At 38.5% G+C, this 26,907-nt stretch overlaps 1 protein-coding gene across 8 annotated transcripts in view; it reads left to right on the forward strand.

The window, feature by feature from the left end:
* Window positions 1–11,195, forward strand: part of USP9X (ubiquitin specific peptidase 9 X-linked) — a 122,894-nt gene extending 111,699 nt beyond the window's left edge. For 3 of the 8 annotated variants that reach the window (XM_033408540.2, XM_033408543.2, XM_004281352.4), the window contains exons 38-45: window positions 168–297; window positions 2,934–3,119; window positions 3,590–3,810; window positions 4,040–4,128; window positions 7,973–8,129; window positions 8,396–8,656; window positions 8,975–9,070; window positions 10,823–11,195. In XM_033408540.2, coding sequence (XP_033264431.1) covers window positions 168–297; window positions 2,934–3,119; window positions 3,590–3,810; window positions 4,040–4,128; window positions 7,973–8,129; window positions 8,396–8,656; window positions 8,975–9,070; window positions 10,823–10,960 — 1,278 coding nt within the window. In that variant the 3' untranslated portion in view covers window positions 10,961–11,195. Of the gene's footprint in view, window positions 1–167; window positions 298–812; window positions 1,566–2,933; window positions 3,120–3,589; window positions 3,811–4,039; window positions 4,129–7,972; window positions 8,130–8,395; window positions 8,657–8,974; window positions 9,075–10,822 lie in introns of those variants that run through there. The other 5 variants (XM_033408541.2, XM_004281353.4, XR_007474832.1 and 2 more) reach the window with 4 other exon arrangements.
* Window positions 11,196–26,907: the final 15,712 nt, after the last annotated feature.

Genomic DNA, 26,907 nt, shown 5'->3' on the forward strand with positions numbered 1-26,907 from the left:
TTTCCTAAAAAGCACCCCTTTTTAATCATTTCTTGTGTGATCAGTCCTTCCAGAAATTTCTGCCTATATTTAACATGTATATGTGCATGTCCCTTTTTCATGCAAAGAGAATTATATCGTACCTGCACCTTGTTGCTGAAAAACAACCAATGTTTTATCCTTTACAGGCTTATGACAACTTAAGCCTGAGTGATCACTTACTAAGAGCAGTACTAAATCTACTGAGAAGAGAAGTTTCAGAGCATGGGCGTCATTTACAGCAGTATTTCAACCTGTTTGTAATGTATGCCAATTTAGGTAAGAATTTAAGTTTTCATAATTCTCTTTTAATGTATTAAGTAATGAAGTCATGTAAGTCACATGATGAAATATAACCTGGTCTAAAATAGAAACAGTGTTCCATAAAACCTATTGTGAATTTTATTTTTTACACTGCACTTTTCACCTTGTACTTTATCATTATTTATGCATGTGTCTTATCTCTGCACCAGACACAGGTCAAAATCTGTATCTTAATCATATTTTTATCTCCTAAAGTAGTGGTGCTAGACCTTTTTTTTTCTTAAATACTGATGCCTAGGCCCCATCCCAAACCAACTGAATAAGAATTCTCAGAGCTAACACAAGGAATCCACATTTTCAAAAGGTCCCAGATGGATGTGTAATACTCACCAAGTTTGGGTAAAGGACTTAGTCTGTACGTAAGTTTTTGTTGACGTAAACTAAATTAAAATCGGGGATAATATAAATATTCACTTAAATTACCTGTTATTTATGTTAAGTTCTAAACCCAAACATCCCTGTCATTCCAGGTTTTTTGTGCATGAACTTACCAATCGCCAGTTGATCCATGGCCCTTTTAACATAAGCAACATTCTACTTTGCGTTTGTCGTCTTTTCCCTTACCTTCCCATACTGGAGATGCTTGCATATTTGTAGTTGAAAAGAATATTTACGCAAACAAGCATAAGGGGAATCTGTATTTCACACTTAGAAATGCCAAATCTTAGGTATTTATAAAAATCTTACTCTGTTCAACTCCCTTTTTAGGTATTCCCTGTTCAGAAAACATGCATCGTCGGTCCATAATCTAATTAAAATTTCCCTGCTAAAAGCAAACATGGGTCTATAAACTTTAATACGAAATCCTTAGGACCAGATAGATATGCTTTGTGGTTCAGACTGTTTGGTTTTAAGAAAGGTAAAATAGCCCATATGCCCTGAATTATGTAACATCCCTAGAGCAGGGTCTGAAACAGCACTTTGTAATCATACACGTGAATATTCACACTGAGAGGGGATGATTGAAGACTGTGCATAGCCTCTTGTCAGTTCAGGCCAGATTTTCACAGCAAGTTTATGAATGAACTTTGTTTATATTGATGTTAAGAGCTGTTTGAATCTCAGGATTTCAGATAAGGGATTTGTGGACGGACCTGTATTTATTATACTTCTTGGAACATGGCAATAAATAAGACACCTATTTTCTAATGGAGTATAGAAGCAAATTAAAAGGTACTTGCCATAAAATATGTTTGTGGCTATAATGGGGAAAATACAAAGTGCTATGGAAGTACATCATAGGGGGAGTGTGGGGGACTTAGTGGGGAAGATGTGGGAATTGGTCGGTTGAGTTTTTCCATCCAGAGTGAACAGCAGGTGCAGAGACTTGGAATAAACTCAGCATGGCTCATTGGAGGAAATGAAAGTTATTCAGTCTGACTAGAATTGATGTAATACGGGGATGGCAGGAGTGGTGAGCAGAATTTTCTAATTGTGCTATTCTGTCAAGCCTTGTGAGAGATTCTGGACTTTATCCTGAGAGCATTGATGAGCCATTGTAGAGTTTTGAATAGACATGGCTTCTAGAAAGATCCAGGCTGCAGTGTGGAATGGATTATTGGGGAGTAAGACCAGAGATTGTTAAAGTAATTTATAGATAGAAAATCGTTGTGGCTTATACTGAGGAACTGGCAGTGAGCGGGATACAAGTAGTCAGATCCTGGTGCTTTTTATTGGAGATAAGGACAGTAGGATTTGGTGATTGGATATTCAGGGAAGGGGAACACGGAAGAGATGTTAAGAATGATGCCCAGGATTCCAACTTGACAAACTGAGCAGGAAGTAGTGCCATGTACTTAGAGGGGAAACACAGGAGGAAGAACGTGGACAGGGAATTTGAGTCTTTGTGACACCCAAATAGAGATGTCCAGTAGAGCGGTGATCTATTTGTCTGGAAATATTTTGGGATCAGCTGAATGAAAATAGCTGGAACTTGAAGCCATTAGAGTGGGTTTGATCGTCCAGGGAAGGCATATGGTGTGAGAAGATAGCCTGACGTGGGAACTTTGAGGACCATCACTTTTGAAGACAGGAAGGAGGACTCTCAAATAAGAAGAAGAGGTAGAAGGAAAATAAGACAGGAACCCAAGAAAGGAAATGGTTATGGTTTGAGAACTATTCCTTAGCTTTAAACCAGAAAAGGGGGCAGAAGCCAAATAGGCATGGGTTGAGGACTGGGAAGACGAGAAAGTAGAGGGAACAAGTTTAGGCGTCAAGAAGCTTGGCTGAGGAAGAAAGGCAGTTCATAAAAGAATTCTTATTTCTCAGTTTTCGTCATTCACCTAATGATGAGGATTGCAGACTAGGCAGTTCCCGAGACTCCCCAGGCCATAGAAGGTGTTTCTCTTCCTTATGCCCAGTAGGATTGGAATGTCATAGTCACCGTTTAACCATTTCAGTACTTAAATCCAGTTATACTAACTCAGTAGATTTTTGGTTCTGATTAAATAATACTCTGAATGCTAAGTAAAAGTGATCTTCTGATCATAAAAGTTGTAGAAAAATATTTTATTATGAAGCCCTTCCGTCCCAGTTCTTTCCTCTCATATAATTCTTCCCCTCTCTTCTTGCTTCTCCCTTCTTTATTGTAGGTGTGGCGGAGAAGACACAGCTTCTGAAATTGAGTGTACCTGCTACCTTTATGCTTGTGTCTTTAGATGAAGGTCCAGGTCCTCCAATCAAGTATCAGTATGCTGAATTAGGCAAATTATACTCAGTAGTGTCACAGCTAATCCGATGCTGCAATGTCTCATCAAGAATGCAGTCTTCAATCAATGGTAAAGTCAAATACTCCATTCTTTACATTGGTTTTAAAGTACTGCTGGCCATATATAGTACCTGATTCAAAGTAATTCCAAAGATATTTAAAAATAAAACGAGAGTCTGAAAGTCCATGCTTTGGAATATTTTATAATATTTTGAGTCCTGCACCTTTTTCTCATATTTAAAGGGAATCTTTCTGTCTACTTGCTACTGAGGTTGGTACCTTGTTTATGAAGTAGTTTTAAGAATTAACTTTTATATAAAGAAAACGCCAGTGTTGGCATTTCAATTTTATATTTTATCATCTTGATATATGTGATCATTATAATGCTTAATATTACTTTCTTTGTTGTACTCAGGAAACTTGATTTAAAATATTATTTTCATAAAATAAAAAATTCATAAGCTATTTTCTGTGGTGAAAGCTGAGTATTATTGTAGAGAAGCCGATTAGTTTTTCATTGATGACAAATCTGTATTCTAGGTAATCCTCCTCTTCCCAATCCTTTTGGTGATCCTAATTTATCACAACCTATAATGCCAATTCAGCAGAATGTGGCAGACATTTTATTTGTGAGGACAAGTTATGTGAAGAAAATCATTGAGGACTGCAGTAACTCAGAGGAAACCGTCAAATTGCTTCGTTTTTGCTGCTGGGAGAATCCTCAGTTCTCATCTACTGTCCTCAGTGAACTTCTCTGGCAGGTTAAAGGAAAATATACATTCATATGTCTCTATAATTTGATTTGTTATTCCTTTATTTTATATTTTTATTTTTTTAATAGTTTTTTTAATATAATTGACTTTACAATTATATTAGTTTTAGGTGTGCAACATAGTGATTTGATATTTTTATACATTACACATTACAAAAGGATCACCACTGTTGCTGCTTTAAAATAAGTTCTTCACCATGTCTTACCTGTTTTTAAAGGTTGCATATTCCTATACTTATGAACTCCGGCCCTATTTGGATCTGCTTTTGCAAATCTTACTGATTGAGGACTCCTGGCAGACTCACAGGTAGATACCCTTTTTTGTTCCTTGCCCAGCTTTTAGAGTAACTGAAATTACCAGTCGGCACATATTTTTTTTTTACCTCTTGAATATCTAATAAATGTATCTTAAACAAAACATAAGACAAGAATGAATAAAAAGGTCCCCCCTTCCTCACAGTTTTATTTCATTTTTTACTTTTTGCTCTCATTGCCCAAGCTGCATACTTAATATACTAACCTTTTTCTTTCAATTGTTGTTGTGTTTTATGTTTGGGGGGATTTTTTTGTAAATGTTTCAATTTCATTAATGATGCTCTAGGGTTATTTTAGGATTAGATTACGTTAGTTTTAGAATTACATGAGATAACATTTGGTTATCTAAATATAGTACCTTCAGTAAGTACTGTCAGTTCCCGTTATTCATGGTAGTTACGGTCTGAAAGTCACTGTGAACACTGAATGAGCAAATACTAAATCATTGCTCCTGGGGGAAAAACAGGGTTAGGTTCTTGCCAGGCTCTGGTTACTTTTTTTTTTTTTTTTTTTTATGGTACGCGGGCTCCGGATGTGCAGGCTCAGCGGCCATGGCTCACGGGCCCCGCCGCTCCGCGGCATGTGGGATCCTCCCGGACTGGGGCACGAACCCGCGTCCCCCGCATCGGCAGGCGGACCCTCAACCACTGCGCCACCAGGGAAGCCCTGGTTACTTTTTTTTTTCCGACCAATCAATACATAACCTTTTTTTAATGTGTGTTTCTGTTTAAAGACACCTTATTTAATATATATTGCTGACTTATTAACGTTGAATTCACAATAAATCGGGTCTGAACAAAGCTTATCTGACACATATTTTCTCTGCAAAGCACATCACAGCCTTCTTGGGCTTAGAGAACATTAGACAGCACTTCAGCACTACACTTTTTTTTTTTTTTGGTGGTACACGGGCCTCTCACCGCTGCGGCCCCTCCCGCTGCGGAGCACAGGCTCCGGACACGCAGGCTCAGCGGCCACGGCCCACGGGCCCAGCTGCTCCACAGCATGCGGGATCCTCCCAGACCGGGGCACGAACCCGCGTCCCCCGCATTGGCAGGCGGACCCTCAACCACTGTGCCACCAGGGAAGCCCAGCACTAAACATTTGAGGCCCTTTCTAAACAGTGAGATCAACACAAAGCACAAAAATGTGAAAAGCTGTCACTGAAATAGATGGGAAAAAGGATACTTGTTTACAGTATGAGCTAAAACAAGGCCGAATATCACTTTGTTCCACTTCAGATGGGAACGTGTGTTGGGCAACTCAGATGTTTTTGCTACTCTGCATGTGACTGCAATTGCAAAGAGTTGATTTTTACCATTACAGATAAAGTTTAGCAAGTAGGCAAAACTGCAGATATGGAATCCGTGAATAAATGAGCATGAACCATAACTAGTTTTTCAGTATACGTACGTGAGGTTTAGGAGTTAGCAATTTTTTATTTATTTTTAATTTTATTATTTAATTTTTAAATTTTATTTTTAATATTTATTAATTTAGGACTAAGGTTATCCAACTTAGCTGTCCCTTAAGCTTCCTCCAGAATTCCTCTTTTTACGTAAAAGCTTAATACATTATCCTTAATCCCAAGAGCAATACAGATGATGATGAACTGTGGAATTAGTTGGCAACTTTGCCAGATTTTATAACTTCCCTCCCTACATGGACAATAGTGTAAGAGTTTATGTTGGGAAACAATTGACAATCTATATAACAGACTGCCTCCTGTCTGTCAGTGTAATAATTAAAACAGAAACCTGGGAGTTCCCTGGCAGTCCAGTGGTTCCATTACAGGGGACAAGGGTTCAGTCCTTGGTCGGGGAACTAAGATCCCACATGCTGCACAGCATGGCCACACAAAAAATAAATGAATAAATACATTCATACATACATACCTACAAGTTTTATAACAACAAAATGCTTAAAGAGAAATTAAAATCTTGAGTCTTAGTGGGGATTGCAAATGCCAGAATTCATGAAATAATATTTTCAAATTATTCACCAGAATTACCATCATAGATTTCCAACAGTTGAATTAATATTGTAAAAATAGCATTAAACCAGAAATCAATTTTCATTAAACACAAAATTTAGTAGTTCTAAAACTATAGCTGCTTATTTTGCATACTACCAGTATTCTTCTCAATATGATCAAAGGATCTGAAACTTAAGAGTTGGTTGAAATGGAATCTAACTTTTCATTATTTTCTTTTGAAAATATTGTAAGCATTTATAGCTTTAAGCCAATTAGCCACATCTTAGTTCTCTTGTTTCATTAGAGCAAGTAATAATGCTAAAGGCATGTGTGCCGGATTAAACATGGGAATTTGACTTTTGTGTAATGATAAGATTGTTGTTATGAGTCCCTGGCACCAAGCTTGAAAATAATTTTCTCATAGTGGGCTTTTTAGGTCATTTAGTAAGCAGTGTATATTTATGGAGCATCTCCCGTGGGCCTGGCACCGTTAAGCATTGGGGAACAAGGGAGGGAAAGGTAATATTGATAAAAACGGCATTTGAAAGCAGTTGATTCATTATCACTTGACAAAACTGAAGGTAAAAACAGAATATACACTGCAGTGTTTCAGATTAAATAGCAGGAAGCCTGTACATGGTTGATTGTGTGGTCTGAAATGATTAAACTTTGCAAAATTACAAAGTCATGATTTCCAAACAAAACAGATTTTATAAATGCATGTAATACAAAAAAACAAAACAAACTTGAATTTTGATTTGGAATGTTCTATTAAGTAAAATATAAGGTATACAAAAGGTTTTTCAGGTATTGTTTCTTTATTGAGGTAAAATTCACTTAACATAAAATTCACTATTTTAAAGCATACAATTCAGTGGCTTTTAGTACATTCACAATGTTGTGCAACCATTACCACTGTCTTATTGCAGAACATTTTCATCACTCCAAAAGGAAAATCCAAACCCAATTAAGCAGTCACTCCCTAGTCTTCCCATCCCCCAGCCCCTGACAACCACTAATCTGCTTTCTATCTCTATGAATTTGTCAGTGCATAGGCAAAATATCCAGGACTTGCCGGGACATCTCATATGAACGAAATCATACAATGTGTTCTTTTGTATCTGGCTTCTTTCACTTGGCATAATGTTTTCACATTCATCCATGTTAGAGTACATATCTGTACTTCATTGCTTTTTATGGCTGAATAATATTCCATTGTATGGGTACATTACATTTTGTATATTCGTTCACCTGTTGGTAGATATTTGGGTTGTTTCCACCTTTTGGCTGCTGTGAATAACATTCATGTACAAGTTTTGTATTTCTTTTTAAACACCTGTTTTCAATTCTCTTGGATATATAGCTTAGAGTAGAATTGCAGGCAGGTGAATTTTTAAATATTTTTTGAAAAATTGTAAAATATAACAAAATTTACCATTTTAACCATTTTTAAGTGTACAATTTGGTGGAATTAAGTACATTCACAATATTGTGTTAACCATCACCACTATCCATCTCCAGAACTTTCATCATCCCAAACTGAAACTCTGTACCCATTATTCTTGCTTTCTCTGATTTTTGTCTATTCTCTAAATACCTCGTATAACTGGAATCATATGATATTTGTCATTTTGGATTGGTAATAAGTTGGTACTAGGCGGCCATATGACCTTGGGTTGCAAGCCTTTTAACCTCTCTGTTTTTCTTATCTGTGTTCAAGGGTTTAAGAAGAGGACTTACTGTCTAGCATTAGATTACATAACTACATCAAAGACATTTATTGAATGGCACATAGTAGGCACTCAGTAATGTTAGCTGCTATTTGATTTTAGAAGTTTTTATTTATCTGGTTCTCTTTCAGAATTCATAATGCACTTAAAGGAATCCCAGATGACCGAGATGGGCTCTTTGACACAATCCAGCGCTCTAAGAATCACTATCAAAAAAGAGCATACCAGTGTATAAAATGTATGGTAGCTCTCTTTAGCAATTGTCCTGTTGCTTACCAGATTCTGCAGGTGAGGGTCTCTCTCCCTTTCTCTCTCTCTCTCTCTCTCTCTCTCTTGCTCTCTCGCTCGCTCGCTCTCTCTCTCTCTCTCTCTATATATATATATATATGTGTATATATATACACACACACATATAATTTTGTAGAAATCTGAATCAGAATTAAGGATTCTGTTTTAAAAGAAGAGAATTATGAGAATTTGGAGTTGTCATTTAAAGTTACCTTTGAAAAGCATTCCAAAACCTTTTACATATATAGTTTTATTTTCTTTTGAAGGGCAATGGAGATCTTAAAAGAAAGTGGACCTGGGCAGTGGAATGGCTTGGAGATGAACTTGAAAGACGACCGTACACTGGCAATCCTCAATACACTTACAACAATTGGTCTCCTCCGGTGCAAAGCAATGAAACATCAAATGGTTATTTCTTGGAGAGATCACATAGTGCTAGGATGACACTTGCAAAAGCTTGTGAACTCTGTCCAGAGGAGGTAAAAAAAGCCGCCAGTGTGCAGCAGATAGAAATGGAAGAAAGCAAAGTAATTCTTCACTTTATAGGCCAGTGTTTATGTATTAATGATAATGGTAAAAAAAAATTATGTTGAAGTTTGTTTATATGTGGTCTTAATGAGGGAGCCTTCTTTTAGAGAAATATTTGTGAAATTGCCTGAATCTAGTATTTCTAAGAGAATCCAAATCAGGTTCCTTTCAGTTACTTTGTTTATCTGTAGTAAAAGAAAAGTTGTTAGTGGGTCAGTTTTTTAGATTTTAAAGATTTTATTTCAAATAGGAAAAAAAAATAAAACTAAACTTGAATTTGGCTACATAATTCTTTATCTTTAAATATTTAAAATCAGGAGCCAGATGACCAAGATGCCCCAGATGAGCATGAGTCGCCTCCACCTGAAGATGCCCCATTATACCCCCATTCACCTGGATCTCAGTATCAGCAGGTATATTGGGCTTGGTTCGTGTTTTTATTCCCTAGAACCAATCTTTATGCTTTATTTAAAGGATGGCTAAGTGGTTTTTTTTGGTTTTTTTGCGGTACGCGGGCCTCTCACTGCTGTGGCCTCTCCCGCCATGGAGCACAGGCTCCGGACGCGCAGGCTCAGCGGCCACGGCTCATGGGCCCAGCCGCTCCGCGGTATGTGGGACCCTCCTGGACCAGGGCACGAACCACTGTGCCACCAGGGAAGCCCAAAGGATGGCTACGTTTTTTGTTGTGATTGTAAAGTAATAGAGGGATCATCTAGACTAGCTTTGGGGGCATGATCAAAAGAGGAATGGTTAGCATGGGGTCACAATGTGGCATGTTTGAGCTTGCCCCTGTGGTGTTTTCCTGGTCAGATATGTGCCCTTCTTGTACTAGTAGATGACGTTTGTAAAACTATGATTATTCACATCAATATAAAATGATAATCAATATTTAGTATAATGGATTAAGATGACATTTCCTGTTAGGCTAAGTGTGCGAGTGGATTTTGAAGGCACTAAGATATGACAGTGAAGGAAGAAGTGTTTGCTTATTACTTAGCATAACCAAGACTTCAATGACAGTAAAAATTGTTGGAAAAAAACCAGGGATTTGACAGATTTCCATGAATTTTTCTGTGAAATCAATAACTAAATAAATTTAGATGAAGAAACGTTCTAAATGAGAGCGTCTCTTTCTAAACCCCAGATGTGACTAATTCAGATCTTTTGAGGCAGTGGTCCTTAAACTTGCACAAGCATGGGAATCCCTGGTGGGCTGTTGCAGCAGAGTGCTAGGCCCCACCCCAGCGTTTCTCATTCACTACATTTCTAACGAGTTCCCTGCTGCTGCTGCTGCTGCTGCTGCTGCTGCTGCTGCTGCTGCTGCTGCTGCTGCTGCTGCTGCTGCTGCTGCTGCTGGTCTAGGAACCATGCTTTCAGAACCATTATTTAAGAATTCTGTCTTATATTTCAGGGTGGAAATAGAAGCATGCTGACTAGAAATGTTGAATATGACTGGAAAATGCATATTCAACATATTAATTTTCGTAATAGAAATTACAGAAAGTTAAAGCCTATGATCTTCTTGGCTTGACTGGTGGGAACGTACAGAAAAATGAGTTCAGGGGTTTAAAACGTTAAGGACCCAAATCCACAAGGAGAAGAGTTACTTTCCTCGGCTGTGAGAAAACTCATATATTAATCATGCCCGGTTAATCCATTATTTTCAGTGTTGTTTTGTTTTCATTAACATCATCCTGTGTTCAGGGTTGTTGCTCATGCAGACCTCATATGATCATTCAATCAGATTTCTCATATGGGAGTTTCAAGATGCTCAGAAGAGTGAGGATAGAGGTGTTCCAGCTCACAGATCCCTTTTCATGAATATTTTTTACCACGAGCAATAATGGGCTGTGTTATCCCTTATTTGTCAGACTTGAATCTAAATAATTTTTGGCACTTAAAATCACTTTGGCCAAAGAATTAAACAGACCTACACTGCTTTTATTTGGGGCTTTGGGGTTTGAATTTAGGCTACCTTTTCTCTTTCAAACCACTTTTTTTTTTTTTTTTTTTCTTTTCCATCATTAGCCCAAGTGTATTTACTCTTTTTAAGTCCTAGGAATAAAAGAAATGTTTACATTTCTACAAACTTCAGCCTGTGATCTTTAAAGTTGAAGTTTAATATATGAAAAGTTTTAACATGCAGATCTCTTCTCCCCTCCCAGAATAACCATGTGCATGGACAGCCGTATACAGGCCCAGCAGCACATCACATGAACAACCCTCAGAGAACTGGCCAACGAGCACAAGAAAATTATGAAGGCAGTGAAGAAGTATCCCCACCTCAGACGAAGGATCAGTGAAATGCACATGATTAACTGGTTCCATCAAGACTGTGCACCCAGGCCTTACAGTCCAACCTTTTTCTGTGTCTGGCTAATATTTAAAACTAGAAAAACTATTCCTAATCAACACGGAGTGGAAAGTTTATTCACTGTCTTACCTGCAGAAATTTGCTGTCAATATATAACCCGCCTGCAGTGGAAAGTGTATAGTGTTTTGTAATAAATGGCCTGATGCTAATGTGTAAATGGCAAAGGTGTATATAGTATATTAATGTTTGACTGTTAATTCTTAAGCAAGAAACTTTTTTCTTGATGAGACTCACAGATCTACAAAACCTACAAAAGTTATTTCCTTGTTATACCCATTGCACTCTGCAACCAGTGTTGCCTGCCTTAACGGCAGTTGGATCAACTCCTTTACAAAAACAAAATAAACCAACAGCAACAAACCAGAGCCCATCCATTTCAACCACACCAATAGTTTCATGTTAATTCTTTGCCACTGGAGTCAGTTTTATTATGAGCAGTGAAAGGCTGGTAACCTTTAAATTATTTGGTTGATGTGGAAAATTTGGTGATGTAACATTGTTTCTAGATCTTTTTCATTGCCTTTTTATTCTGAGGTTAGGTTAATCACTTTGAAGCTATAGTTACGCTGTAACATGTAGCATGGCTTCACACCAGGTTAGTGTAGCCAATGAGGAAAAAATTACCATAATGACAGCAGTTGTCCCAGTGTGACAGCTGTATTGCTCAGAGCTTTTCCGTCTTACACCTAGAATATAAAATATAAAACAAGGAGAGAAATGTGATAAACAGGTGGTTTTCAGTTACACATATGTTGCTTACATCTAATGTTTGACAGTTCAACCTCTGGGTGGGATAAGGAAACTTAAGTATCAGTAATGGGAATTTTAAAAGATTTAAAACAAATATGCAAAAATTTGCTATGCCAGGATGCTTGGAGCATAATAGAAGACTGTATTTGGTGTGCTTGTTCTGTTTCTTTGGTAGAGCTTATTAGGAGAACCTTTTAAAACTTTCCTTCTGCTGGATCCCAGTGAAGTGGAAGTCAGAATCCTACAATATTTGGAGTACCACTGCACCAAGATGTCTGGCTGAGCTTCTGCTCAGTCACGGTTTTACTTGAAAGCAAGAATTGTCCTAGCTCCTTTTCCATTATTCCAAAAATTTTAACATTTGAAGCAGGGTCTAATTAAAAAGGAAACTGGTTAGTTAATATAATTGAGGTATAATTTCAGAATAAGCATTTAATTAAAGATAAGGAACTCATCAGTTAATAGAGCATTGGTAACTTGAATGTGTGTAATTTTTTGGAACCTGTCTAAAAACCAAATACCCCTGCAAACAGATACAGTCCACCCTATTCTATTTAAATATTTTGCTGTTTTATTTTATAGAAATTATTTTGCTGAATTCACAAATAGAATTTGATTTAAGAATAACTTTTTGTCCTGTGGTGTGTTTTGGTTTTTTGGTTAATTTTTTGTCTTTTTTTTGTTTGTTTTTTAAGGACTGCATATTAAAAATAATTCTGTGCATAGCATGCCTAGGCATGACACTGAATTCAGGAGTTCAGTCACATTGAATTTTTGTGCACAGAAAGATTTGACCTTTGGCCCTTTACTAAAAGACTTAGAGAAAAACAGGATTGTTGACACTGTAAAAGTTTCCTAACATAATCAATCTTGTACTTTTTGTATGTTTTTTATATACATGTATATTTAATGAGCACAAGCTTGGTTGTATTTTTTACAATTCAGTTAATAGGGAAATGTTTTGTCAAAAAGGCTATAGTTGGAATTGAACAAAGCAGAAACAAAATTGAGAATTGTGTTATTTTGTGATTAAAAGGGGCAGGTATTTAAGATAAAGCTTTGGATATCTTATTTGCAGTACTCTGTAGTCAATCTGTGCTTCTAGGTTTTCTGTAATATTAGGAAATTTTGACACCGGATAGATCCTGTTTTTACCTTAAGTATATTACATCTGAGTTTGTTAAGTGTGAGCCAGAGTCATACACACTGTGTGCAGTTCCAGTTGGTAATTTTAATTTAGAAGTTCCTCAATTCCAAGCCTCCTTAACAATGAGCAGAATAGGCTAAATTTATTTGGACAAGTTGCTATCATTAAATATTACCATCTAACCATCTGAGATGATTTTTGTGTTTCCTGGTCCTTAACAAAAGTATGTAATATACTTAATTTTAAAATGAATGACTTCCTAGACATGAAAAACCTGACATTTTAAAAGGCTGTGAATTTTTCTCCTTGGAGGGAGATCCCACTTTCCGTTGCTTTGAATTTACAAGTCCCCTAGTGCCAGGTGAGGGCTTGTGAATCCTTTCCCCCTCCATTTGAGGAAGAATGGTCTGTGTTGTGACCAGGATCTAGGAGAGGTGAATGGAGAGTGTTATTTTTGTTTGTTTGTGCAAATTATTTTCTATATTTAACTCTTAAGCAAGCATTAATGTATAACTGAAAATTTTAAGATGCATGTTATTGTAAGAGCAACATAGTGGTGGGTTTTGAGGTCTTTTTCTGAACATAAATGGCACATTTTAAACTTCCAAGTCTTCAAAGTGCCTAAAGATTATTTAATTCTCCCTCAGCTGATTTCTTGAGCCATATATATATTTCCTACTTTACATGTTTGTTGCGGAATCACTAGTCTTCCTTTCAAAGAAGTACCCCCGGAATTCTAAATGGCATGATTACTTTATAGAAGACAGTAGAATCTGTTAAAAAGACTGAAGATATTTTCATTGTTAATCTGTGTGAACAAGGGCTTTGCCCTATTGGATCTAAGTATTTCAGTGCACAACTTGGTAAGAACCATATTGCTGCTGTTTCTAAGCCCTCCACCAACCAAATTTTCATGTTCAGCATTGTAGAGGCAGAAATAAGAACATAATCATATTTGGGGTTTTTGTCTTGGTTCATTTTTCTCTCAATGATAATTTCCCAACCTTGTCTCTTTTAGCTGTTATATGTACAAATTTAGAATTAAAATGTTTTATATTTTTTTCATGATTAACTTTTATTAGTGAATGATAACAACTTAAGTATTTAATCCTAGTAGTGGGTTAAAAAGATGAGGAGCCTTTTTTATTTGAATTACATTTGTAAATGAAAGCAAGTCTGTGAATACTCAGATGACTACTCCAAAATAGTTCCTTTCCGTTTTTTCTTAGTATTTTTCCAGCTTATGTTTTCCCGTGAACTCTTACTTTGCTGAATTTTGTGGTTACTTTGGTGGATATATCCTGCCTTATTTAGAATTATAACTGGATTTTTTTTTTTAATTGCCTTTTCATAAGTGCCCAATTTTGGTCTCTAGTTTGAAGGTACTACATACTGCCAAGAAAGTAAAACACCCCTCCCCTCCCCCCAGTTCTTGTGTTACTGAGAAAAACCATTCAGTACTGGTTTCCTAGCAGGGCTCAACCAAAATTGGTCCTGCGCCTATGTGAGTGTTTAGTGTTTGAAAATAAGGTTTTGGGTGTGGTAAATCACTACAGAAGTGCTAAATGTATTAAGAACTTGCTGCCGATTGTATTTACGATTATTTTAGATTATTTTACATTTGCAGAAATGTAGCCCTTTTCCTCCGAATTTATAGGTGTAAGAAAAAAAGGGGGAAAGGTGCACCATGTTTTAAACTTGCAAATGAGTGAAAATTTTTTTTCATTTTGAAATCCAGATTCCCAAGAGGAAATTTCACCACCCAGATCACATACTTCTCAGCCTTTTACAAGCCAACAGACTGACTGAAGATTGTCCACAGTTCCTAAGATTTAGCACATATACAAAAATAAAACTTTATAAATTAAATTTCGGTTTCCCCTTTTATTTATTAAAATAAGATTTCTAAACGGAAAGTAGAGGTGTAATCGATTTAAAGGGAACTTTAAAGGGGAAATGTTTACAAGTAGAGGAATTCAGCCCTTATTTTCTATATTCACATCTAAGCCTTTCAGAAATGGGATTGTGATCTAATTGCTGGCTTAACTGTTCATTCTAAGACCAAGATTTGTCAAACACTTTGGTGTTTCAAAGTTCATTAAAATCAGAAATAAAGCAGGTCACGTATTTGACGGGAGTGATAGAAGTGAAAATTCATTTAATTCTCTAGCAAATTCCATCTGCTCTGCTTTTGGGTATCTGAAAAGTAATTATTTGTTGCCATGTTCCAAAGAAATATGACTTCCATAGAAACCTGTTGGTGCTTCCCTACAGCTGGGTTACTGCAAGGATTACTGCTAAAGAAAAAGACATAATCTCATTTTCCTCAAACTCTTATTATTTTTTTAAGAACCAGGAGATTAATAAACTAGTGTTCTGCAGTTGGAAAACTCCAGTTGGATTAAACTGTTTGAATTTTAAGTATTTTTAGCCACATGAACACAACAATGAAAACATGGCCACTAATATTTTGAACTGCTTCCTTGTAATCTGATAATTTACAGGTAGGTAGAAAATTGACAGTTTTTATACCTCAAAGTTTAAAGTTGGGGTTATAGCAAAGGTTTTAATAATTTTCTTAGGTTGTAAAGTCTCAAGGGAAATGTTCTTAAACCACACTAAAACTTTGCTCCACAAAACAAATTACAGACCCATACAAAAATCAGTTAATTGTTTTAAAGACATTCCACTGAGATTACACAGCTCAAGAGTAAAATGGAAATGCTTTTAGTTGTCATCTGAAAACAAGGTCGTCTTGTTGGGCTCCATCAACATTTATTTAGAGATAGTAGCGGGGGCCACCCTGCAAGATAGGAGTTATTCATTTTCTATTTCTCTTCAATTGTATAGATGTAAAAATATTCAAAACGGATGCTTTGGACACGAAAGTTTTTCCATGAGTCCTGCGGAGGGATTCACCTGCGTGAGGATTCGAAATGTATTCTTAGAGTTCCCATTTAATTCTTCTCCACCCATTAAAACACTGGGTGCACCTTCTTTGGAATTCAGAAGTAAAGATACTTTGGAGTCTTAAATCTGGTGCTTTAGGTGAGACCGGGGAGAAGGAAGTATTCCTATCGTGAAGGTTCGGAATGTCTTTCCCTTCTGACTTACTTAACCGCGTGCACCACAACTGTCACCAAGGAAGAGTGTCTGCGGGATGCCAAGGCAATAGGTCAATGCCTAGGGCTCAGTGTGTGTTGAGGAAGAGCCCTCCGTAATCCTTTTTCCAAAGGTCTCTACGTTTAGGATGTGTCCCTGAAGGGGATGTAAATTACTGTGTTCTGTTGGGTGAACAGGGAAACAGCTTTTTCAAGCTTGTGTGTTTAAAATCAGATCTAAATGGTGACTGCTTAAAGTTGGTGAGTACCTTCCCTTACTGGAAATATTAATCAGTAGTATTAGTAGTTAGTTCTTTCAGCCGTCTACTTTCAGAATGTCTTAAGCATTTAGTATAAATCCTTTCTCAGCAAAATGGGCCTTATGCAGATTCCCGTAAGGCTGTGTTAACCGTATCTTCCTTAGGAAGTCTGACTAGGTCAAAGGCTAAGACGGTGAATTTACTAAAGAGACTTAAAAGCTTAAGTTACTAAGTCAGTTTTAAATACCAAGCTCTTAGGTTGTAGGTAGCCTTTTGTATTGCCCCAAGGTTGGGATTTTTAATTAAAAACCAAAAATTCAGATTTGCAGTAAAATATGAACAGATTTACCTTTCTAATTTACTGAAGCTTGGTTTACTTAACTGTCACTAGTAATATCGGTGCTTAGATAAACTGGATGTTGAGTTTTTGTTTAGCACTTACCCACACAGCATTAGACACTTGAGATGATAGGCTTCTTACACTGAGGTTAGCAGATACTCCATTCTTACAGGGAAAAGAAGCCAACAAACTGTTTTGGAAGGAGTGCAGGCTAGAGTAGAATGTAGTGAGTGCTGGAAAAACCTTACACTCATGATAATAAATGAGAAATGGCTACAGGATGTCCCTCTCATTGTGTTTTTGTCTTTAGAAAAGCATGATGCCAAGTAACCAAGAGCAGCAGTTATATTTTCAGGTGCTTTTCAGCAGTGATAACTTATCAATATGCAATTCACATTTAAGTCTTTTTTTTTTTTTGGTTTTGTTTGAAAGGAAATGTTTTTATTTTATTAAAATTATTTAATGATAAAGGCTTAGTGTTTCTTTAGTATTGTTTACAGAATCAGCCTTAATTTACAACTTTAAAAAAATGACTATGCTTTTTAACATTTTTTTTTTTTTTTTTTTTTTTTTTTGCGGTACACGGGCCTCTAACTGCTGTGGCCTCTCCCATTGCGGAGCACAGGCTCCGGATGCGCAGGCGCAGCGGCCATGGCTCACGGGCCCAGCCCCTCCGCGGCATGTGGGATCTTCCCAGACCGGGGCACGAACCCGTGTCCCCTGCATCGGCAGGCGGACTCTCAACCACTGCGCCACCAGTGAAGCTCTCCTGTACTTTAATTTATTCTCTACATTAACTGTAGGTAGACCTTTGCCATGCATTTAGTGTGAGCTCCCATTGAGGAACAGCTTTAGTTAAGAATTTGATGTGGGGTTACAACTTTGAGAACTGAAATATGCCTTTTACTTTTTCTTAGCTCTGATTTGAAAATAAGTACACTTTGAAAAGCTATACTCACACATTTCTGGTAGCTCAGATGAGGGGTTTCTTGTAGCCAATTCTTGGAATGAGAAGAAAAGATGCTAACGTTCTCTTCAAAAAACGTAGGTCCCTGGGGAAAAGAAAATGGCAACTCATATTTCCAAGTGACAGCAGGATGTATCCTGACCCAGCACCGCTCCCTGCCATGTCCTCGGCAGCTCTAAAGTATGGATGTCATGGGCCCCAGTGGGTGACTTCAGTCCAACACCAAACAGAAGAGGTAGCCTGTGAGCTGTGTTCTTGCCCAGTCAAATGGCAATGCCTAGAACTAATAAAGCAGTCTTTGCATATGGTTTTTAAGTTGGATCTCAACTATGAATTTTTCCTCCATTAAAAAATAAAAAGCTTGTTTATTCATATTAAACCCAACCATGGTAATTTTGATTAAAGATGTACCTCCTTATAACCCTTTCTGGAATGGTCTGAATTCAAACTCCACATGGGTAGCCTCAGACCAGGGATTTTTCTCATTTGCATTTCACTCTGGTCTTTGTTAAAATGAGTTTCCATCATGGGCTTCCCTGGTGGCACAGTGGTTGAGAATCTGCCTGCCAATTCAGGAGACATGGGTTCGAGCCCTGGTCTGGGAGGATCCCACATGCCGCGGAACAACTAGGCCCGTGAGCCACAAGTAATGAGCCTGCGCGTCTGGAGCTTGTGCTCCACAACAAGAGAGGCCGCGACAGTGAGAGGCCCGCGCACCGCGATGAAGAGGGGCCCCCGCTTGCCGCAACTAGAGAAAGCCCTCGCACAGAAATGAAGACCCACCCAACACAGCCATAAATAAATAAAATTTTGTTTAAAAACATGAGTTTTCATCAGAAATTAATTTTACTGTAACAGTCATTCCGAAATAGTACTTAGCAAACATGTTTTGGGCCCCGAAGAAATAAATGAATGTAGCCAATTAAGGAGGTGAGGGCGGTTATCAGAACGAACAGAGCACAAGCTCTGCGTGTCAAGCACACTTCTCTCTCAGACACAAACTCTTTCGATAATGCCTTAAATTGCATTGTCTCAGTTGCTCTCTTGATATGGGGGATTCAGTCCCAACTGCATCTCTGGAAAGCTCTGGTCTCTGTCACTAAGTGCACAGTCTTTAACCCTGTGTAAAGTCATTTGTGTTCGGTCCAGAAAAATGCTAGGGTCAGCATGTCCTTGCTGGGGGTTTTCAGATGTATTTGTGTCTTTTATAAGAAAAGCCAGTTTTCTTTACAGACAATGCAACCTCCATGTTTTAAGAAAGGCAACCAGTCAAATCTTTCAGCTTCAAATTAAAATCGAAAAAGTGTAAGTTTAGGATTTCTGTAAATAAAATCTTACGTTGAACTTGGTTACCTGGATAGGTTCGATATGGCCCAAAATAGTTTGTTTGTATTGTTGGCTTTTTAGTTGCTTGTTCGTATTTACTTTTTAATATCTTATTCAGATTTTGAACATAAACACATTCAAGGAATATTATTTTGTCCAACTTTGTCTACTTTTCTTTGTATTTGTTTGTATTAATTTTCCGTGAAAATGATTAAGGAATTTCCCTGGTGGTCCAGTGGTTAAAACTCCACGCTTCCACTGCAGGGGGTACAAGGTTTGATCCCTGATTGGGGAACTAAGATCCCACATGCCGCGTGGTGCAGTACAAGAAAGAAAGAAAGAAAAGACTGAACTCTTTGCTATTCCAGTGCTCCCATAGACTTGAACTTGCTTTCCTTTTTCTAATGTTATAAAATCAAGGAACCAGCAAGGGCTGCAGTGGCCCTTAAGAAAGGCCTGGAGCCAGCCAAAAAGAGCAGAGACACCTCACATGAGTACAGCTGGTCACTAGGTCTCCGGCTCTGCTCTTATAATAAGCCTTTCCATATCAGTAAATCTATAAACAAGTCAGAGGATAAGAGAATTTTACATTGAGAAGAGAGGAATCTTCTCAATTTTTGCTATTTACTGAAATGTACGTATGACATTGTTGGACATGTGACAGGTATCCCAGGAACATGGCTGTAGGACACTGGAACGTGACAGGGGTCCCACGAGTACCTGATGATTCCTACTGAGTTGGGCAAAGAATCTGCCCAGCCTGAAGCGGGCCAGCCTCACCGGCACACTCGTCCCGAACACAGTCCTGATAGCTGGGGCCGAAAGGCCCTTCCAACCTGGAAGTTCTTCTCACCTGTTAAGAGAATCAATCTTAAATTTTAAAAGAAGGAGAAAAATACAGCCTAGTCTTAGCTGTCATGATGGAAGCAAACCATAACCTATGCTTGCTAAAGGGAGAAGATTATGGGGGGTATATGTATACGTCTAGCTGATTCACTTTGTTATAAAGCAGTAACTAACACACCATTATAAAGCAATTATACTCCAATAAAGATGTTAATTTAAAAAAATGCTTGCTAGAAAGCAATAGGTGGTCATAGAATTGTCCTGGTTTTGATTTATTAGGTTTAGGTACCTGCTACCAAGCTGCTGTCAAATAACAAAGAGAACTATTTAATTTCACTTCCTTATTTTGTTTGCTTACCATCTCATGGAGGATGGGGGTAATGGCAAAATAACTGTAGTAATAAGAAGAAGAAGAAGTAAGTGAGGGACCTCACGTGTGCCACTGGGGCATCAGTGCCAAGGAGTGACTGTGCACATGTAAATGTAAGTATGCATATGTGGACTTAAACTCATTACCTTCAAAACAATCATTTTGAGTGAATGTGGGGGAATTCCCTTGTGGTCCAGGGGTTAGGACTCTGTGCTTCTACTGCAGGCCTGGGTTTGATTCCTGGTCAGGGAACTAAGATCCCACAAGCTGCGCAGCCAAAAAATAAATAAATAAAATTAATAAAATAAAAATTTTAAATTGAGTGAACATTGGAAAAGAAACTTACGGCTAAAAACGAGGACAATCAAAAGAAATCTTGTGTACAATTCGATAATATCCAATCCTACCATGAAAAAGATGCTATTGTCGAGTTGAACTGGCCTAAACCTGGCAGAATTAAAGCTACAGACCGAAAAGGAAATTCCGTTTATATTGAAAGGCCATTTACAGATTGTGTTGTAACCTAAGCTATTAAAGTTTAAAACTTGGGCTTCCCTGGTGGCGCAGTGGTTGAGAATCTGCCTGCTAATGCAGGGGACACGGGTTCGAGCCCTGGTCTGGGAGGATCCCACATGCCACGGAGAGGCTAGGCCCGTGAGCCACAACTACTGAGCCTGCGCGTCTGGAGCCTGTGCTCCGCAACAGGAGAGGCCGCGATAGTGAGAGGCCCACATACCGCGATGAAGAGTGACCCCCGCTCGCCACAGCTAGAGAAAGCCCACGCACAGAAACGAAGACGCAACACAGCAAAAATAAATAAATAAAATAAATTATTAAAAAAAAAAAAAGTTTAAAACTTTAGCTCTAAAACTGCACAAGGATCCTAGTCTATATGTTATCAAATGAGTTTTGACCCAGTTTTCACAAAAAACACTAAAAAAAATCCAACAACCCAGCAGTGTAAGTTAACACAGTTTGGGGTTATCCATAGGATTGTATTATAGTACTTATAAGTATACACAGAATGACTTTTGCAAGTTAGTGGTGTTTCAAAGCTGAGGGCTAACACTGGACTGGCTGAATGAGGAACATCTAGGGAGCTTTTTAAGAAACCCAGTTTCTGGGTCCCACTCTTGGAAACTGAGTATAGGTGTGGCAGGCCCAGGAATCTGAAACATTTTTTAAAGTTCCACATGTAACTGCAGTCAGGTTTGAAAACCATTTCCATAGTGTACTGCTATTCTTAAAAATAGGAGGGGTGGTGGTTTGCCAAACTTTATAGAGAAGTAGACAAACACCCAGGTACCTATTACCCAGAACTGGCATATTTGCTTCAAGTATTATTTTCGTTAAAAGAAATCAGATACCAGGGCTTCCCTGGGTGGCGCAGTGGTTGAGAGTCCGCCTGCCGATGCAGGGGACACGGGTTCGTGCCCCGGTCCGGGAAGATCCCACATGCCGCGGAGCGGCTGGGCCCGTGAGCCATGGCCGCTGAGCCTGCGCGTCCGGAGCCTGTGCTCCACAACGGGAGAGGCCACAACAGGGAGAGGCCGCGTACCGCAAAAAAAAAAAAAAAAAAAGAAATCAGATACTGGACTTCCCTGGTAGCGCAGTGGTTAAGAATCCACCTGCCAGTGCAAGAGACATGGGTTCGAGCCCTGGTCCGGGAAGATCCCACATGCCGCGGAGCAACTAAGCCCGTGCACCACAACTACTGAGCCTGCACTCTAGAGCCCGCGAGCCACAGCTACTGAAGCCCGCGCGCCTAGAGCCCGTGCTCTGCAACAAGAGAAGCCACCACAATGAGAAGCCCGCGCAACGCAACGAAGAGTAGCCCCCGCTCGCCGCAACTAGAGAAAGCCCGCGCGGCAGCAACGAAGACCCAACGCGACCAAAAATAAATATAAAATAATAAATAAATAAATAAAAAGAAATCAGGTACTACAATAAAGCCCCCGTTTCCCCACGATCCTCAGCCCCATTCCCGTCCCCTGCTTCAGAAGCCACCACGGTCGTGACTCAGGGCACGTCCTTCAGGCTCCGTTTGTGATGGTGCCCAGCCCTGCTGCCAGGTGGCCAGTGCAGGAGCCACAGCAACCTGACACTGGGCATTTCACAGGCAAGAGCGGAAGTCGGGTTTCTCCAGAGAAGGAGCACGAGGATCTTACTTAAAGAAACCCATGAAAAAAGAAAAAGATTTGGTAAATTCAGTAACATCGACAACGCATCGTGTGAGCAAAACGACCATAGTGTAGTATTTTCTAGGCAAAGGTGTCAGAGGCCCAAAGGAATTGACGGTGTTTCTCCAGAAGTGGTCACAGGGTTCTGGGTTAGAAATGGTTTTCTTCTCCATGGACGTGGGATATGACATGACTGCTGATGGAAGAAGGTTTCACATATTGAGGTATGGGGAAGTCGTTCTGGCTTAAACACGATTTAACTCGAATTTCATGCTAACTAAAACAGCCTGTTTGTGGCTTATGAAACATACATTGTACATCTGCTTTAATTATTACAGAGAAGGGCACATTGACTAGAAGTTAAGAAAGTCCATGTTAAAAATAAAGATTAAAGGCCACCCTTCCTGGGACGCTCATGCTGGTACTCCTTCGTTGATAAGACTCCCTTCCCATGTGCTGACGCCATACTGACTTGCTGTGTATGTGCTGATCTGTTTTTTTTTTTTAAACCTTGAAGGAATGTATCCCTGACCCGTTTAATGTTCTTTGTTCTGACAAGACATAAAACTATGCTGAAAACCATGCTCCTCTGGAGTTATCTGAGAGGCTGTCTCCCGGGCTATAGTCCTCAGTTTGGCTCAAATAAAACTCTTTTCTATTCCTATTATAGATTGTTTATTGATTATTTTTGTCAACACTGCCTTCCCCCATTCATAGAAACAAGATTTCTAGTCATCTGATTTTTCTCACCTTGGGAAGAGTCCCATGGGCAAGAAGAGGATGGTTTCTTTGCTGAATGTTCCTTTTTAGAAAAGGAAAGTACTGAGCCCAAGCTTTGCAACTAGGGGCTTTGTTTCTGCCCAAGACAATTCCTCTAGCTGTAAGGCTGCAATCCCAGCAGCCCGACTTTGCAATATTCCCCGAACAAATAATGACGAACGAAATAGCACTTTAGCCATCTGTTCAAGTTGGTGCATTTTGCCTCTGGTGTTTATAAACCTGCTTCAATAAAAAGCAAAAACAAAGCCCAGAGTTTAGCAAAAAGCATGGTTGGGTAAGCAGCCAAAAGCAATTTCCATCTCAGAAAGAAACACAACTTAATTTATATTTAGCCAAGGTGTTTTGAGAACATGTAATTTGCTTTCGAGCAACAAATGCAGTGTGCTCTGGTGTTGTTTAGGCACCCCTCCTTTTTGAAGAAAAGCAAAGAAAACATGGGGGTGTCACAACTTTGAGGGTATGCTTTTATGTTTAAATTTGGCTTTGTTGCTGAAATTAGCAGAAAGGATCTTCTGGAACATTGGCCTAACTAGTTCACCAAGCGATTCTTGGTAACGCTTGGGGGACGATTTTCATGGAGGACTAATGGCAGTTAGCTTTGCTCTATGTCTGCATAACAAACATAAAATCCAGTTCTGTTTGCATAAAATCCTGTGGGGATTTTTCCCTGTTGATTTGCTAAGTGATATCACAAGATAGTATTATATTTATTTGCTCTCTTCTACAGGATAGGAAGACATGAGAAGATTGGATATTTCAACCTCAGCGAGCAGGACAGCCCTAATCCTCATAATCATATGAGGTAGACAGAATATTCTCATCATACACATGAAGAAATTTCAGCTCAAAGAGCTTAAGTGACTTTCCTGGGGTTGCTCAGCAGGGAGAGAGAAAAATGAGCAATTGCCTTCTTTGTATTAAACTATTGCTCAAATAAATAAACAGGAGGTAGCATTTCAAGTGTACTCCATGGTTTATGAACGGTACTGATGGCTGCGGCTCCTGTGTCATGACTGTTGACTGCGTAATCTGTCAGCGTTTAACCATGAAATGTTTCATCTGCAGAACTGGGGACAAAAATACATGGTTTTATTTCTTTGAAGAGATCACTGGCGTTTTCACGGCTGTGCCAGATACTATTTGTTAACCAATTCTCTCCCCGCAAGATTAATGCTACATACCCAGAGGAGAGAATATTGAAGATGTTTTTGTCCAGAAACAGGTTACACTATCTTCAAAGGAAACAAAGAAAAAATCGAGCTTTAAATTTGCACAATGTAATGTGTTAAATATATTGCAGTTAGAAAAACTGCGCTGCAGGGATTAAAGTTATTAATTATTGGCGAGTAAATTGTAATAAGGGTTATATTTTTAAATATGTGATTTTTTTTCTTCTCCCTTCTAAATTCACTACCAAAGCAGAAAAATCTAATGAAATTGCATAAAACTAGAAATGCAGAAAATAAGATAAGGAGAACTTCTGTAGCTTTCATGGCCTCTGATAAATGGGCTCTGCAATGCTGCAGATTCCACAGAAAGCGCCACTTAGACTTTTTTAAGTCATTTTTTAACAATGAAAACCCATTTAAGAATTAAGCCCTGGCAGACAATTGTACTTAGTCTTGCTATGGTAAGGAATATTCTCGCCTGAAACGACAAACATAAGGGAATGAATTCTGAAGCATCTCCTAGATCATGTGGTTTCTCCAAGTTTTCTGTACCCTGTGTCTGTTCCTCCTCTGCCGAATCATTAATAAGTTCCCATATTTGACATCTTGCTAACCCCCTTACCCTCCTCTGGTCCTTTCTGTAAGTCCCTCTGTACTAGTAGCCAGAACACAGTGGTAACTAACAGTTACCACTGTTAGTTAACAGTGCTTTCTCAGGGGTTCCAACCTGGGCAGTTTGACTCCAGATGCAAACTCAGGCACCTAAGAATCAAAGGAATCAAATTCTTTGTATCATAGCTTTAGTCATCTAGGACACGAGTGATTTAGTTAATAGAAGTGTCAACCACACAGTAATTTAAGTTATGATCTGGATGTAAAAATCTGCCTGATAACACATAAGCACTTATTTTTGTAATTTTTTTTAAAGCCCCCAAAAAGAATGATTCCAGTAGATTCACTCTGGGGTCCCTTAAGGACCTGTTAGGAAGCCCTCACTCCCTGGGGACAGCAGCTGTTTTGAGCACTGGCCTTTATGGCTACACCTTAGAAACCATCTGAGTTCTGACTGAAATGTACAGTTTGCAATGTATTAACAAAAAGCAGAATTCTTAATAAGCTGGTTTCCTGTAGTGCATCAAAACAAATCCAACTGATTGATCAAAGGGGGAGAGATGCAGCCTACTGCTTGTAATAAATGGTTTTATGTTCTTCTATTTATCTATACCTTCAGCCTATCAAATAATTTTAGGATAAAAAAATTAGAAAGCTGCCTCTATGTGACCAGTTTTCAATTCTGCCGATATTAACATTTTAGTAACTGGCAAGTAGCACCGGTTGCTCATGGCGTAAATCTACTTGACTGCACAGGCATACTCCCCTGGAAGAAAATACATATTCCCCCCACAGGACTCAAAGTTATTTTCATTTGGAATGCAAATACAGGCGGCCCCTAGCATTATTTCTCCCCATAAATTGGCTCTTGCAGGGGAAAATAAAGGTGGCTCACACTAATATACTAATGTAGAGATTTCTAGAAGCTATAAGATGTTCTAATTTGAGCAGTATGATTTCTAATTAGCTGAAGACCCTATGAATGCCTGACAAAGAAAAATGGGCAGAAGGAGGGTAAGGGGTGCTGTAGGTCAAAGGGTACAAATTTGTAGCTACAAGAAGAATAAGTTCTGAGGCTGTAATGTACAGCACGCTGACTGTAGCTAATAATACAGTACTGGATACTTGAAAGACAGCGAGGGTAGATTGTAAGTATTCTCACCACACACATACCCAAAAAGAGTTAACTATGTTAACTCTGTGAGGTGATGGATGTGTTAATTATCTTGATCTTGGTAATCATTCTATAATGTGTATGTATATCAAATGATCATGTTGTACACTTTAAATACAATTATATTTGTCAATTATTCCTCAATAAAGTTTTTTTAAGCAAACTGGAAATCATCTATACTTCAATTTGAAAAAAATCAAACTGGGAATACCAAGGCAATGTACAGATTCAATGCAATCCCTATCAAATTACCAATGGCATTTTTCACAGAACTAGAACAAAAAAATTTTAAATTTGTATGGAAACACAAAAGACCCTGAAATAGCCAAAGCAATCCTAAGAAAGAAAAACGGAGCTGGAGGAATCAGGCTCCCTGACTTCAGACTATACTACAAAGCTACAGTAATCAAAACAGTATGGTACTGGAACAAAAACAGAAATATAGATCAATGGAACAGGATAGAAAACCCAGAAATAAACCCATGCACCTATGGTCAATTAATCTATGACAAAGGAGGCAAGAATGTACAATGGAGGAAAGACAGTCTCTTCAATAAGTGGTGCTAGGAAAATTAGACAGCTACATGTAAAAGAATGAAATTAGAACATTCTCTAACACCATACACAAAAATAAACTCAAAATGGATTAAAGACCTAAATGCAAGGCCAGGATACTATAAAACTCTTAGAAGCAAACATAGGCAGAACACTCTTTGACATAAATCGCAGCAATATCTTTTTGGATCCACCTCCTAGAGTAAAAACGAAAGTAAAAAAATGGAACCTAATTAAACTTAAAAGCTTTTGCACAGCAAAGAAAACCATAAACAAAATGAAAAGACAACCCACAGAAT

The sequence above is a fragment of the Orcinus orca genome, chromosome X (assembly GCF_937001465.1).
Source record: "Orcinus orca chromosome X, mOrcOrc1.1, whole genome shotgun sequence".
In the NCBI taxonomy this organism is placed as follows: domain Eukaryota; kingdom Metazoa; phylum Chordata; class Mammalia; order Artiodactyla; family Delphinidae; genus Orcinus; species Orcinus orca.